The sequence below is a fragment of the Camarhynchus parvulus genome, chromosome 1 (genome assembly GCF_901933205.1).
Source record: "Camarhynchus parvulus chromosome 1, STF_HiC, whole genome shotgun sequence".
NCBI classification, from domain to species: Eukaryota; Metazoa; Chordata; class Aves; order Passeriformes; family Thraupidae; genus Camarhynchus; species Camarhynchus parvulus.
Window position 1 is genome coordinate 95,553,205 of NC_044571.1, and position 16,533 is coordinate 95,569,737.

General features: G+C 39.9%; 1 protein-coding gene across 1 annotated transcript; it reads right to left on the reverse strand.

The window, feature by feature from the left end:
- Positions 1-8,993: 8,993 nt before the first annotated feature.
- On the reverse strand, positions 8,994-16,234 carry ABHD10 (abhydrolase domain containing 10). Its single transcript, XM_030957178.1, has 5 exons — positions 16,117-16,234; positions 13,091-13,274; positions 12,151-12,262; positions 11,082-11,219; positions 8,994-10,036 (listed from the first exon to the last, which is right to left on the reverse strand). The coding sequence occupies exons 1-5, from the start codon at positions 16,199-16,201 to the stop codon at positions 9,695-9,697; spliced, it is 861 nt and encodes a 286-aa protein (XP_030813038.1). The 5' UTR covers positions 16,202-16,234; the 3' UTR covers positions 8,994-9,694.
- Between the last annotated feature and the right edge of the window lie 299 nt (positions 16,235-16,533).

The window sequence follows — 16,533 nt, forward strand, 5'->3', positions numbered from 1 at the left end:
AGAAGGCAGGTAGCAGAATATTATTATCACACTCTCATCAGTATATATTGGGCTATCAAATAGTGGAATGGTGTCCTGAAGAACAACTCAAACCACTGAAACCAAGGGGAAATCACTGAAAAGTAGCAAACCTACTATAAAGCACAAGGATTTTACTTTCTGCTGCTATGAGTCAGCTAACCTCCAGCAATAGAAAGGCAGCTATGCCCATGTACAGTCGTTTAAATTTTGATTATATCACTCATACAATGTAGAAGGGGAGAGAAGAGTTAAAACAAGACTTTTCTTGTGGTCTGATTTAATCCTATATTAAATAAAATCACTTTGCCTCTTTCCAAACTCTGCAAGACTGTCAAATATCTTTCATTCATGCTGCATTATCCACCCTAGTAGGAGATAGTTTCCTTTTAGCAAATGATTAATGTTCAGCTTGATATGCAAGGAGGTTGATAAAACCAAGATGGACATATAATCAGTTTGGCAAACAAAAGTCCTGCTGCTGTATTCAGAAAGGAAAAAAAAAGGGAGAAAAGCAATACAGCTCCATGTATATCTGTTTCATAATGGCCTCTTCATCCATTACTTTCTCATTTTAAGATTCTGAATTCTCAGACTTATACTGCTTCTGATGCTGCTGGGCTTGAACAGACTCAAGAGATGAAAAATTTAATAGATGACCTAATTCATTGCTGTCCTCCACAGGCATTTCATTTAGTGCTTTCTCTTTTCTGCACTGGTAGTTCTAAACCCCTATGAAGCACTTGATTACATAACCCAGAGCATACTACGTGACAGGGCCACCACTTGAGCACTTTCTGTCTCAGTGAGCATAGGGCTGAAGGCACAGCAGTTGTGTAGGAACCAAGGCCCAGCCTGGAGATCAGAGAAGAAACAGGCTGCAGCTGTAACAGGAAGAGGTAGTATATGAATTTGACATACTTTCCTTTCAAGCAGCTGTTAAGGGCTGGGCTTCACACCCTTTGGCCAGTGGCACAACCAATAAGATTTATTTTGCACTTTCAGATCTTTTTGTGTTCTTCTGTTTAGAAGGGAGCTACCTAGGGTGCCTGGCAGTTTCTGGTCATCTGGTCACAACAGGGGGCTCAGTGCTCCTTGGCAACAAGATTTTGTGAAAGTCACCTACTTTTGCATCAGCCTCTGTTTCCTAACTTCAGGGCAGGGATGAGTAATTTAACTCTCTGAAGCTGCAGAGCAGAGGTCTCTCCCTTCACAGATGTTGGCTGTGCAATCTGTTCTTGAGGGACCATTCCACGCTGCGAAAGCTTGAAAAGCTTGCCCATCAATATCAATTTTTAATAAGCCTTTGAAAAACTTGGAAACTGCAGAGGATTGGAAAAATGCCAGCTCCCCACCAGTATTTTCCAAAGCACCACTTAAACAAATCATAAGCCTGCTTTCTGTGCCATCAATCCTGGGAAAACAATAGATTTTATTTTTAAGTGATAATGTTGATGCAATTTACTAGATGCTCTGTAATATATTAGAGTTGGCTACTCCATGACATGTTGATTAGGGAACTAAACCAATTCTGAAGCAACATGACACATTAGAGAGATTAAAGCTGGCTAACTAGTAGATCCTGTAATATGACTGTAACTGAAAAATCATTAATGATGGTGTATATTTTATTCAGTTTGTACAAGAATATGTTCCCAGGCCTGAATTAGTTAATGTTATTAGAAGTCAATAACCCACCCCCCACCCCCCGGGCTCCTAAGAAGATCCCAGCTCATGTGAGTAAGCAAAAAAGATAAAATTCTTTGAAAGCAGTCTATGTGAAAGCAGACAAAAAGTGTCTTATTGCAGCCAAAGTCCAGCCATCACTGAAGAAGTACTTTTAAGAATGCAGCACTCCGTCCTATGACAAAACAGATGTAAAAAAATGCAGAGGACGATGAAGATGTTGGGTAAGACACTATGATTGAAGGGCTAGGCTGAATAAAACATGGGAGGTGCACCAACAGCAATGGGAATATCATATCAAGTTCTGACAATTACTCTTCATAAAAAGGAGTGGAAGAGTAAAGTAAATTTAAATAGTGATTCCAGCAACTGGAGGACTGAAAATTAGTTTATCTCACCAAAACCAGAAGTTAAGAAATGGCAAGCACATGTGCCTACAAGTTAAAGGACAACTGAAGATGCTCAAGTTCCTTATGTCAGACACAGGCAGATTAAAGCCTGATGGTGATGTGGAAGAAAGAGGCAGCTTTACAACACGAAGGTACTACCATTAGAACACTTCACCCACTGCTTCTAATGGATTTTGTCCTCTTATTTTTCTTGCTAACACAACACTAGAATTTATGACTAAAAACTAGGGCTGAAGCTTGAATAATTGAAGAAGCATTTCATGCCTGTAAGCACCATGACTCCCCCCTTATGCTCCCAGATAATCACAATATTATGCTATAAATTGAAAAAAAATTTTGTGTGCCTTTAAATAAATGCTGCCAAAACTAACAACTGACATTAACTAGCTCCCTACCCACATGTAGATCCAGGGTAACTCAATAGCTTTCAATGTGTTACAACTAGAATACATAAGAAAACGTAAAACCTATCCTACCACAGAGCAATCATTAACCTTTGTCAGATTCACTGTTTGGCAATTCATTCCTTAGAAAGAGCCTGGTATTTAAGCTACCCCAAGCACAATCTTACAATGTATGGTGGGTTGAATCCCCATCACATAAAGCTGTCCAGCAATAAGAATAACTGTGAAGACCAGGCTCCATTTCCCTGGTATGCCACTCTACAATAATGGACCTCTCACTATTAAGTTAAAAAAAAATAAAAACAACCAAAACAAAAAGAGTTTTCCAAAACTTTAAACTTTTCCAAACCTCCCTTCAAAAGGAAACCTCCAAAGAGCTCTCAAAGACCCTCCCTATATGAATGTCCATGTGTGATGTCAGGTTTTCTAGAGTTGCAGAGGGGATGCTCAAGTCCAGTACAAGCTCAGTTCAAGTACAGGGCCTTTTTCTGGGAGCTTCAAGGCAGGAAAGTGCTCTGCAGAGCCTTGGTTTTATGCATGACCTTGCCTTGTCATAAGATAGCTGTAGATGTGCTACACAAACGAACTAGTCAGACTAGGGGATAAAAGGTAATATTGGAATATTGCCCTCCTTTTAACTGTGCAAAAACAGGTGGCAGAGTTATCAGAACCAGGGGACAACATTAATTTTAGAAATTCTAACTTCCTCATTACTTTAAAATCTACAGTCTAAATGTCCTCAAAGACAAAACATGCTAACTTAAGCAAGTATCTTCCCTTCCACCCATAAAAAGGTTTCTTTGCCAGCTCTGAAGATGTTACCCCCCCAGGCAAGAGCATACCTGGAATACATCAAATTTGAGTTTAAAAGAAAAGTAATTCAGTAAAGAAGGACATTCCTATTTGTGTGACAAAAGAGAATGCACCAATACTCCAGCCTGCAGAACAAGGCAGTTCCTAAGGCTGCCAAGAACAGAAGTGTTTCTGGAATTTGTAAGTCACTGACTGTTGTTGCAGGCCCCCAGACGGGTAATAATTAGCATTGACTCCATGATTGCAGAAGGCTGATCAATCGCTTTATTCTACTATATTATACTATACTTCTTATTAAGAAACTTGTCACCCTTACAGGCAGTCTGATACAGACTGATCCAATTGGTCAACCAATACAAACACCATCACCAGTGTCCAATTAAGAAATCACCCTTTGGTAAACAAATCTCCATAACACATTCCACATATGTACAACAATAGGTGCAGCAAGTGGACATAAGAACTGTTTCTCATTCTTTTCTCTGATCATCTCACAGCCTTCCCCAGGAAAATGCCTGGGAAAATCATGCTGTCTGCTCTCTATGAAGAGAGCTGTGGCTACAACTGACCACCTTCCAAGCAGCTCGCCAGCAGAAACAGTTACCACTTAGCACTGGAAACCAATTCCTGCGGATATAATTGTCAGCATTCCCAGTACTCAAGACGACCTTGGAGGTAAATTGTGCATTTGAATTCTGAGGACCTCTTAAGTTTTGGGCTGGATTCTTCTTTGAAAGAAACTCAGAAGGTTTCATATCAATTGCTTATCTCTCCCCAACTAAAACAGTACCTCATGAGAACTACTTTGGTTTGAAAATTTTACATTGCAATGTACATTCACAGTAGAACAGAAAGGAAGTAGCATCTTCACTGAAATACAGGTCAAAACAGCAGAATTTACAAACAAAAACCCCCTAAAAGATAAAATCATCTACCTACATAAATGCTGCTTCTTATGGTTAAAGATTTAGCTTTGCTCTAAGGAACTTTTTCAAGAGATACTGTCCCAAGGACTAGCACATTCTGGCACACTTTCTGCTAGCAAGCCATAACCAATTAAGCCCCAAACCCAAGGATTCTTGTACAGTTGAGATCTGATCCTAGGAAGGCTTCAGGGAATGCTTTTCCCAGGCTACAGTCTGGGCTGCACACTTGCATCACTCCAACCTCTAAGTATGCTACTGTTCAGCAGACCTTTGCCACTGACATAAGCACCTGCTTCCATCCCAGCAGGCAGCAGTGACCTTCTCATGTTGCCAAGTGGGAGGCAAGTAGACAGCATGGTGCAGATCAGAAGGCCCAAAAAGAACACAACCTTTCATGTGCTAGCCTAGAAAGATTTCAAATATGTATTTTAATTTCAGAACCAAATGACTGGAAGTTTTAGGAATTGTCATTTGCTTTTCCTTCCAAATATAAATGCAGAGCTAGTTGAAGCTCCTTGCCAGACATAAATCAAGAGATTGTAGCAGGTTGAAAATGTGTCCACCTGCGAGCTGCAATTACTGCATCATAAGAAGGATGCCCATTTCTCTTTAATGGAAAAGAAGCACTGGACCACATAACATACATATGCAGGACTTGAAAGAGAAATACAAGGTCAAGCCTACAACCAGACTGCAGTAAGTCCCATAAAAAAGTTTAGATTTATGTATTACATGACCAAGGCTGTAACGTTTTTCTGTTCTAGGTAAATATATACCGAAGAGAGATGAGGTCACAGAGCAAATGTGAGCTATAAAAACTGACCAACATGCAGTAAATCTATGAGCAGTACATTTCTGAAATCTCTTAATTTCTCTTTCCCAACAGTAAAATCTTCCCTTAGAAAATACCTGCCAGAAGCAAAGTGCCTTTGACAGGGGCATTAAAACCTCATGCTCAGCAAGCTGGCTGCTATTTAATGTAATGGCTGAGTTCCCTCTGCCTTTCTTGTCCCTGCTGGGCTTGAGAACAAACTTAGAAGGGTGAGAGTGTACACTGACGTTTGGTATTTCTGTCTGCATTCCTTACACAGCTGATGAATTTCCACCAAGCATTGGTGAAATTTTACATTCATACACATCTTAATGAATTTGGTCATGAACACAAAGCAGAGACTGCTCATCTCAAAGACAGGTCAAACACAGAGCCCTCTTCTATTTCCCCAGAAGTCTTTAGTACAATGTAACTTTTCAGCATTTAAGAAAACCAAAAAAAGTGAAAGGGTAAGGTAGGTCTCTTTGTAACAGCACAACTGAGTAGCTTAGAAAACAAGTTCAAATCTCATTATTCCCCAGGACACAATTTTCCCTCCCACTTGTTTGGGTTTTTTCCTGCCAGAGGAGAAAGAAATTACAAGCACAAACCTAATGTAGAAATTCTGACCACAGCACCAGTTCAGAAAATGTTACAACTCTGTATTGCATCATGACTGGAACACTGAAGATAGTTGAGCAGCTGCAGACAAGTCACCAGTTGAATGTTCCTCTCTAAGCACATTTTAATTTGGTATGAAAAGTATGGTACAATAAATCTTTTTGCCCCATTGAGTAACAGCATGTCCGAGAGAGCATATAACCAAAATTAACATAAAAATAAAACAGCAGAAGGTGGTTCTTCTAAGGCCTATCCAGCCAGGCTTTTGTTGTGAACACTGCCTTTTTTACATTTAGTGTTGATGCAAGAGAAAACAGCTTAGCTAAACTGAAACGACTAAACTGAAACGACATGAAACACTTAACACCAATTAAATTAAAAAGTCCCCCAAAACCAAAAAACTCAAATCAGATGGTATGTTATACAAAACCAAACAAGAGGAGAGACAAAACAAGTAGAATACTTAACAAGACAAAAATACATGTATCTAAAACCGTGGAAGTACAGCTCAATATAAGCAAAATAAGAGCACTTGTTTATTAGGAAACAAGTTGAGTTAGCTTTAGAAATGGAGTATTTCATGCGCGTCAAGCTTATTGTACATTATATGTTCACAAAATGCTTTGCATTTGTCAACAAATCAGCAGTCTGTTAAAAAAAAATCCCAAAACAGAACATAATTAATTACAAAGGATTTTAAAAATCTGCATCATGCAGAGCTTTCCAAGTGTGTAATATCCTATTTTAATACAGTATCTCTACAGAAGAATAAAATACTAGTTTTTAAGCATGACTAATACTGAAAATAATTACTATGTAGGCATCTACTAAGAAAGAAAAAAGCCATGCCCCAGGCATTAACGCAGAAGACTAAACACTACCAATCTGGAATGACATGGTAATATGCGAATATCACATTATTTGAGATTGTCAAAACTTCCTGGTAGGTGAACAGCTGCTCAGAGGTAGGATGTAAATCTCCCTAGTTATCACTATCCCTTCTTTCAGGCACCTGAACGTGCAAAGTTACCAATAGTCAAAACTATGGTAATTTCCAGCATGAACACAGGGAAAATGCTTATGTTTGCAAAGATAAATATCAATGGAATTACTACACCAAAGTCAGAGAAAAAGGTCTGTCTGCATAAGGTCTACCTCTTCATATTTAAGCAAACCTGATTTACAAAAACAAAAAGTGAGCAGAGAGAGGACACTAGCATTCCCTGAATTTCAAAACACTACCTGGAATATTGTCTTTATGAAGAAAGTACCATCTCTGCCTTTGCATTTAGACTATATGTAACAAACTTTGGGTGAACCTGTACTGTAAATGCTACCACTGATCTCCATTTAGCCAGCAGAGAAGGAAAACAGAACTTTTCAGTAATGCTATGGTTTCAGCAACCAATTATGACAACCCTGTTACACTGAATTCTCCCACCTCATGTTATTACATGAGAATAATGGAGAGGGCAACAACACAAAACACCAACAGTAAAAAAGGAAAAAAGCCCTCCTGAAAACTCTTTATACAACTGCTCCACATTTGCTTTCACCTATCTTGCTCTAAGGCATTGCAACAGACACCTTACCTGTAAAATATCAATTATATAATAAAGGCTAACATGAAGCATGAATACAATGCAACTCTTTCAAGATGAATACACAGCTACAGTTTGTGCAGGCACACAAAGCCTTTACCTTGTCTGAAGTATTAAATTAAGTATTTACAGGTATAACTCCCTATTAAAAAAAAAGCTCAAAACTTTTCAGTCACTGAAGTAACTTTAATATATGTGAAGAAAAAGCACATCTATTACAACTGGTAACTCTTGGCATTAATTAAAATCAATTACTTTGGAATTATTGCAGTCCACTTGTTTCAGCCTCTTCTTCCATTACAAGCCAAACTAATCTAAGACATGACAAAACTGGATTTAAAAACGTGTCATAGCTTAGGGCACGAAGTTTTAAAATAGTTTTGATTTGACTGCATCTTTAAAACCCATGAAATCTGTTTTTTAGGTATTATCAGATGCAAGTCATACAAACACATACAAAGATGACAACTGCTTAACAGTATATCAACATGAACACAGCTCCAACTCCAGGAATGCCATTTGCATTAACTTTCTCAAAAGTTAGAAACATATTTCAGAGGTTTTAAAGCTAAAGTGAATTGCATAGTGATACAAAGAGAAGAACAGTCTATGCCAGAAATATTTGGGAACAAGATTTCATGAAATGTTCTAATTTCCTCAAGCAATTATCGCAATCTAGATCATCCTGAGCTGGATAGAGACTATTTATAAGAGCATGTTGTGACAGAACAAGGGGTTCAAACTTGGAGACTAGGTTTAGATCAGATAATTAGGGAAAAATTCTTTACTGTGAGGCACTAGAACAAGTTGCCTGTAGGAATTGTGGATGCCCTATCTCTGGAAGTGTTCAAGGCCAGGTTGGATGGGGCTCTGAGCAACCTGGTCTCTTGGAATATATCCTGTGCATAGGATGGTGGTTGGAACCAGATGATCTTTAAGGTCCCTTCCAACCCAAACCATTCTATGACTATGTTAGGGAATTGGTACACTTGAAGTAGAAAATATGCATCCAAACAAGAGCCATCTTTTTTTACTCTAATATCAAAATTCAGATTTTTTACATCACAGCTTGTTTTTGCAAGCCTAAATAGAACTGTAGTTCACAGGAACTCATCCAAAATTTTGGTTTTGTTGTTGCTGTGTGGTTTTTTTGTTAACTTTAGTTATTTGTTTGTGGTGGTTTTTTTAAATTAAAACCCATTGCCTCAGCAAAGCCCTGTTCAGCACATTTCTACTGACATAGCTAAAACTGAAAATGACAAACTCTCTAGAAATACCTTACCCCCAGCAGCTCTAGTCTTTTAAGGTAACAATAGTGATGCCATTTACTACTTCAAATAATAAACCCAGAAAGAATTATATGCTTTTGACTGATGTTACACATTAAGGCCAGCCAGAGCTATTTCCAGCCTCTCTCTCAAGTATACGAATGGTACTGTATTTCTGTACAAAACCCAGGTAACAGTCATATTTGCAATTAAATCAATTTCCTAATAAATTCTATGGATTTACATTTTAAGACTTATTCAACTATCAAGTTCCATTTACAGCTTCTCAGGGTTGGACTCATGCAGCTGAAGAAGACACTCTGCCCAGCAATCCACAGCTCTCAAGTCATGGGAAAGAGGCAACGGTGCTCTGTGGCACTGTAGTCCCTACTTTAAAGAAGTTACTATTAAAGTCATCTTAATGATCCAGTTTCAGTTTACACCAAGATTATTTATTGTTTCCTTAACAGTAGGCCCACAAATGAACAACAAATGGTAGCCTGGAGATCACAGACAGCCTCCTGACAAGCACAGATAAAGAGCTCTTAAGGTTTTGAGGCCCTGCTTTCTTCGAAGTCCAATTCTTCCCTATGCATTACCACAAGCACACCATCAGGATGTGCTTTCGACTTTTTAACAGCATTTCAGAACAAAATAACCATTTACCTGAAATCTGTTTATTGTGTTTCACGGTACTAACTATTCTAATAACTAACTTCAGTAAACACTCAAGTTGTAGTTTGCCTTGCACAGATGGTTTAGACATAAGATACAATGATGTTACAGCGGAAGGACAGTAACAGGTGTCAAAGATGTGAAAATAAAGTTTTACTGTACAGGCCAATAGCAACAAAAAGTAATCAACATGTCAGTACAAAATTGTAGGAAATTTGTGAAAAAAAAGGGTAAAATGGTGAAGGAGAGGTTCTGAACACTCCTTCCCACTTTGGACTGTGTGCAAATGCAGCAATAATACAATTCCTGTATTTACGAAACAGAGGTAAGGAAACAGCAGATAAAGCTCAGTTCCTACTGTGACAGTCACAAGCCTGCCACCATCTGGGTAAGAACAAGGCTTCTGTTACTCAAGGAAAAGAGTCAGGTGTAGAGTTCATGCACTAATGCTACTCTTGAGCTTATGCTACTGTTGACAGCTTGTCAATTAGATCATCAACAGTATTCACAAGGAGCTTTGTATCCTCCTTGTCACTCATCCGATGCTGGCCGATTTTGCGAAGGATAACATCCACGTCCTTGCTCAAAACACGGTCAGCAACTTGCACAGAGATCTCCCAAGGGACATCTCCATCCTTCATGCCGTGAATAAGACGTATGGGACATGTCACAGGAATAGGACTATTCAGCACGCAGTGATTTTCTGCTTCTCTGATAAAGTCATAGGTCAAGGAGTAATATCCTTCTTCATTATGCTTTGTTTGATACTTCCATTCACCCTTTTCTTCTATTTCTTTTTGTGCCTATATAAAAAGAGAGCAACGAATGGACAAAACACATGTTAGGAGTACTTAAGAGCACCTCATCTTATTTCTGCTCTAAAAGCAGTAAGACTCCCCCAAGCATAAAATTTCACCTTGTTGATTTTTATTATCATGGGTGTATTCCTGTTCTCCTCACAGCATCTGAGAGGACAAATCCCCTACCATGTCACAAAATCTCCTCTCCAAATCTCTCCTGCAAATTAAACTAGTTAAAATTCACCAATGAAATTACGTTTCTTAGCCAGACTCTATCAGAAAAGAAAAATATGTATAGCCACCATGAACAGTAAATCTCCTTGGCTTCAATCAGTTCACTGATCCTCAAACAAGGGGAAATCCTTGGGAAAAGACATTGTCCAGTGATCAGTCTTTTCAGTCTTTGCTATAGTAGGTGTCTCTAAATACTACATTTCCAGATTCTTACGTATTTTCAGATTCTGAGTCCTAAATAGTAATACTGACACTACAAAGTACCTTAGCAAAAACCCAAATAAATTGGGAAAATATTTTCATTATTCTAAGGCACACATTATTTATTGCCATGTAACACCTCATTTACTTTCCTGAAGACTAGATATTATCACCATCAAGGAAGAATCTCAAAAGAGCAGTTCCCACTACCTAAATCTTACAGTCTTTACAAACACACTAATCTGAAGAATTTCCTTTCTATGCAAACAATCTGTGTCATACGCATCTCGTCCAGTGAAACCTCAACTACTTTAGTGGCTACTTCTCCATCCTTCCAAGCACAAGGATCCAATTCCAATGCAAATATAAGATATTCAAAACTGAAATCTAATGAACTGCAAACAGTAGGGATCTGACTTCACATCCTCTAAACCACAGTAATATAAGTACACTCTGGCTAGTGCTCACACTAGTCTCATACTATAAGCTTACATTAATCAAACACAGAAAACTTAACCTAAAATTTGCAGGAAAAGTACAGTTTAAATAACATCATTTCTTAAATTCTTGGTAAGACTTTTAGACTGCACAAAAGTCAACCATCAACATTTACCTCAATAGGAAGCCTCTTAAAAGTTGTTACAACGTGATCTGCTGCTACAGCAACTCCAACCAGAGCAGCTACTTTATCTGGACGTGCTATTGCAGCATGAAGCATCAGCCATCCACCCATGCTGGAGCCCACCAGAATCTGGAAAACAAAATTTTAAAAACAGAAGAAAATATAGTGTTTTACAGGAAATGGCTAATAGATTTTTTTCTTCTTGCACAAAATATCTTGTTTTCACTTGGTTTAAATATATAAACCTTGGGCATAATCCTGCTGTCCTTACCCAGGCAGAACTGCTGTCACCTCCAATGGAAATTTTGCCTGAGTAAGCACCACAAGATCTGGTATTTATTATTCTGTTTGGCATGGCTGGTTATTGCTGAGACTGAAACACTGTAAACAAAATGAGAGTTGAAACAATTCAGTATCATATGCATACTTTTATGTTTCCTTCTCAAGATAAATGCACATCGTAAAGACTCAGTGCAGTGAAAGAAGTAAACAAAAGCAATTCATAATACAAAACTGTTTTAAACACAATATTAGGTATTTCTAGGTTGTAGGAGATTCCAAGTTTCTCACAGCAATTTCTAAAGTAACTGAAGAAATCAAATGCTGCTTCTCTTGCCTGTTTTTTAAAGCTATTTGATCATATGGAGTGTCTTGTAATCTTCCTGCAAATCCTTTAATTAATGCATCAGCATGGGACAGTGACATACTTTTTCATTAACAGGCCTGCACTGCACAGAAACAATCCCTTGTCCCCCTCAGGTGGCACCTCCACCATGAGGCTTTCTCAGACTCTCTGGGACAACAGACTCACTCTGAGCAGGAGATTCTAATAAACACCCTCCAGGAGGTCCTGCCAACACATGCTTCCATGATTTTGTGATCTACCTGCCTGCAAAAGAGCTCCTATGAATGTGACCACTCAAATGATCCAGCTTGGAAGTGAGCAGGGGTCAGCTGTTCCGCAAAAGCTACTGCTGACCAGAGCTATTATGGCATATTTTTGATGAAGGTTCTACCCTGAGGGAAAACCAGCATTCTATATTTAAAAATAAAATATAACCTGTGGTCCATCTGTAAGTTCATCCAGTATAGACAGAACATCTTTTCTCCACTTCCCAATTGTACAGTCTTCAAATTTACCATCTGAACTTCCACATCCTGTATAGTCAAATCTGAAAAAATAACCATCAACACGAAAGTCATAGTACTGTCTACAGCAACACAGATACTAAATAAATACTACTGTATACTCAAATCAGCAGGGAACAAGATACCACCGTGAGTATTTTCTTACTTGGTCCTGTTTATCACTAGGACCAGAAATCACACAAAGCCAGTGTAAATACAACAAACACAACTAAGTTATGCAATGCAGCATTCTCTATCATTTGATAGAAAATCATAATTTACAAGAATAGGCAAAAAAAAATTTCCCTTACAGACAAAAAAAAACCCCTCAGACACTTGAATTTTAAAGGTACTTTAAAAATGTACAAACTCTTTCAAACAACTGAACCCAAACACGAAGACTTATGACACATTGAGACAGACAGCATTCAACCTCATCTATCAAAGGACAGCATCATCAAGCAGGGGCATGTCCTTCTAAAGCCACAGAAGCCACAGGGTAACTTATTTGGACTTGGCACAAAAGGACAGTGCTTATAGTGGTAACTTAAAAAAACAGAATTCCAGCTCCTTAATTTTAAATTTTTGGGCCTACAGCCTGATTGTAACAGGTAGCGCTGGTTATACTACATAAAATCCTCTAATTTTCTGAGTTACTTTCAGAATATAGTCTCCTGATTTACCTCAGTCTCTCTACTGACAGAAATCCTACATTGGGAAACAGAAGAAAAAATTCTTGTCTTGTATATGAGCTCCCTCAGCACAGGGAGCATCCCAATCCAAATGCCAAAGTTTATGTATTTATGCTAAAAGCCTTCCCACAACTCATGAGACTAGTTTCATTTTCTCAAGAACAATACTCCTCTATGTACCTGATGAAGGCATGACCTAATGATTTGCAGAAATCTTCAAGGGCAGTTGCTTTCTGACCATTCATATTTGAATTGAAGCCTGGAAGGAAAATAACCCCTGGATTTCTTCCTTTTAGTTTCTGATAAGCAATATTTGGTCGATCCGGTCGAGTGAGAAAGCTGACCGATGACTTCAGCCTGCAAACTAGTAAGAGGAGCTATTTAGTACAATCATCACAATAACCCTGGCAGAAACACAAGTTTTTATAAACCCAGGATATGGCAAATATGGACACATTATGTGAAAATAAGGTATTTTGGCTCAAGAGAGATGAAAAAAGCATCTCCTACATTCTTTAATGACTGACATGTATTGATGAACCTGAAAGACAAAGTTTATTGTGATTCATTCTCAAATCATTAAATGCCAACCATGCAGAGAGTTCATTCAGCAATTAGCAAAGTGGTTGACTGCAAACGAACTCTCAGACTTCCAGGACTTCATCAGTTCTCATGTTTCATCTTGAACACATTTACTAATTTCACCAAAAAATCTTCCCATTTAATATCTGCCTAGTTTAGACTTTTATTTTCAAAAAGCATAATTTTGAGACTAGTGTACTCTGTGTAATGGAAGCTTACAAGTACAGGAGGTGACAAATTTTTCATTAGAATTAAAACTGAAGGATAAAACTTCACATTTATCAAAGCCCTGGATCCACACAATATATGGGGTATAGGGGCAAGTTCATAACCAAGAACTGGGAAAGAATCTTGCGCCTAACTTTTTCATCATGACGAACATAAAACAACATTAGCATTGTTTAAACCAAATGAAATAAATAACATCAAACAAGGAAATTAACAGAGGAAATGCTAACTAATTAATAATTCTGCTGAATCTCAACAGCTGCTACAGGATTTAATCTAATTTTAGCAGTCAATTGTACCTCTACGGCAGGTGAGGACAAGTAATTCCTAGAGAGCTGTTAAGGAGACTTAATCCACTCTATTATCCAACACAGCGAGGTAATTTGTTAAACTGAAAGCTTGGTCAAGTATTCTAAGACTTTGACATTCTTAATTCTTAGATTAGAACCTTACAGGCTCTTCAACAGGGGGGCACAGAAATGATGCAACCCAAAATAAAGTGTCAGGAGTAGATAAATAGTACAAAACCCAAGCCTTGACAATATCACACCACTTAACTGTCTTGCAGCCTTGAGTTCTGTCACTACCAGAGAGATTACATTCAAGGGGTTTTGGGGGGTTAGCTTGTTGTTAAACTTGGATGTGCATGAGTAAGTGTGGATATGTAACAGATACAGGGTGCAGCTAGCATTCAGAACTTTCTTACAGTCCAACAGAAATGGCCTAATTTGAACTATAGATTAAAACCATTAAACTGCTCCTCAAACAATGAGGTAGTTCTTTATCCTACTGAGTCATGAGTTGTTTAGAAAGGTGAATGACTTCCATAGTAAAGGTAATCAGATGCATCCACACTGTGGCTTTTGATTTGTGTGTGTCTCTCACTGAGCCAGTCACTTCTTCAGGGTCAGCAGAGTGCAAGTGCCAATAAGAGATGATCCAAGAAGTGCTAAATTTAATAGAAAAATAACTGGGAATATTTTTCTCCCCCTTAAGCCCTGACAGCCATCTCTGAAGCCACTTGTCTTCCATGCTGCAGCACCCTGGAGGTGTCCTCAAATTACTTTGACATTGGGCAGGGTTACAACTGCAGCTGCAAGACACAAACACTGCCTAAGCTATTTCACAAACTATTCTTCCATTTAACAAGTTAATGGAAGCATCAGCAGCAATTCCAACCTGAATAAACGCAAACCCCTAAAGCAAGCACCGCAGCCAACCCAAAAGCAAAGCTCAATGCTGTGACCCTCTCAGATTTCTCTTCAGACAAACAAAACCATCAGCAACTACCCAGTAATTTCTACTCCTGATTTTAGGAAAAACCTTATTAAGAGCAGGGAAGCATTTCTGAAGGGTGTAAGGCAGGTATTAGTGTTTATAAAAGCAAGCTACAGACAGAAGGTGATAGCTGTAGGAAGACCACAAGACCCTTGCCTGATGGTATGTATGGAATTCTCTTAATATTGGAACCACTGTGAACTTTCATGAACATCAGAAACTGTGACTGAGACCAGCGTTACATTATACATCAAAGCCAAAGAAGTTCCCTGAACTCTGCGAATATTCCTGCACAAAGATCTCCCCACTCCCAGCAGCAGCAGATTAATGCTGCTGTGACAGGTAAATGGACTCAACTCCATCCACACTCAGTTTCATGCAACCATCCACATTAAAGCAGGAACTGCTGCATGGCCTGGTCCCAGAGCGCCTAAAGACACACTCAAATAAACAGATACTCTGAAAATATTACTGTTATAAACACACAGAAAGGGACAAGAACACAGCAACAAAATCCCACTGTATTCAAGCTTTTATGCAGCTACAAAATGTGCACCCGTAGTAGCAATAAAGTTTTACTCATTGAGCAACCTTAGATGAGATTCACCTGTCCAGTTAAGGCAATGAATAAACTCAACAGCTCAGACAAGGACACATCAAGAAAGGACACTGCGTGTTTGGGCAGAGGCCGAGCTCACTCAGAAGTTCTTCAGGTGCCTGACGGAAGCTTTACAGGCAGGCACGTTTCACACCCGATCGCTGGCGCACGATTCCCAGCTCCTCAAAACCCACTGGGGCAAGAGTTTAGAGCCAACCAAACACGCGTAGGAAAGCAGCTGCCCTGCCCTGGGCGTAGTCACCGAGCTCCCCCGCGGGCCAGGCGGGGAGAAGCCTGTCAGGAACCCCGTGTGAAGGGGATCGAGTATAAGATGCCCATTCCCACCGGAGAGCCGCGCCCCGGCCCTTCCCGATGGCGACGGCGCTGAAGCGGAGGAAAGGGTGCCACCCGCAGCTGCCCGAGAGCCGCACGGCGGCCATCACAGTCGGCACCGACACACATCCTCTCCCCTCCGACTGGCAACCCTTCTGCTCCGAGCTCCCCGCGGCCATTCCCTTACCCAGGAATGCCCGGGCCGCCCTCAGCGGCGACAGCGATCCCCACAGGGCCGCAGCACGGCCAGCCCGCACCAGCACTCCCGCCATGGCCGCCGCCCGCGCACGCGCCGCCCGCCTCCCGGGGGCGTGAAGTGACGGCGGGGGCGGGGCGGGACCCGGTCTGCGGTCAGGGCCGAGCTTCCCTGGGAAACTGCAAAGTTTTATCAATAGAAAGAGTCAGAACATTAATCGTGCATTTCACAGCGTGCGTGTTTCCCCCGAGCCAGCTGTGCTTGTAGCCAAGAAGGCCAAAGGTGTGCAGTGGGAAGAGCACTGCTAGCAGGTCGAGGGAGGTGATCCAGCCCCTGTGCTCAGCCCTGGTGAGGCAGCTCTGCAGTCCTGTGTCCAGGTCTTGGCTCCTCAGTACAGGAGGGACACGG

What these genes read in the sequence shown, in the direction of transcription:
- ABHD10 (XM_030957178.1), bottom strand. Translation starts at nt 16,201, where the DNA reads ATGGCGGGAGTGCTGGTGCGGGCTGGCCGTGCTGCGGCCCTGTGGGGA. An exon ending in TTAGGTCATGCCTTCATCAG is followed by an intron (nt 12,263 to 13,090) that starts GTACATAGAGGA and finishes TTATTTTTTCAG; the next exon opens with ATTTGACTATACAGGATGTG. An exon ending in TTAAGAGGCTTCCTATTGAG is followed by an intron (nt 10,037 to 11,081) that starts GTAAATGTTGAT and finishes CTTTTTATATAG; the next exon opens with GCACAAAAAGAAATAGAAGA.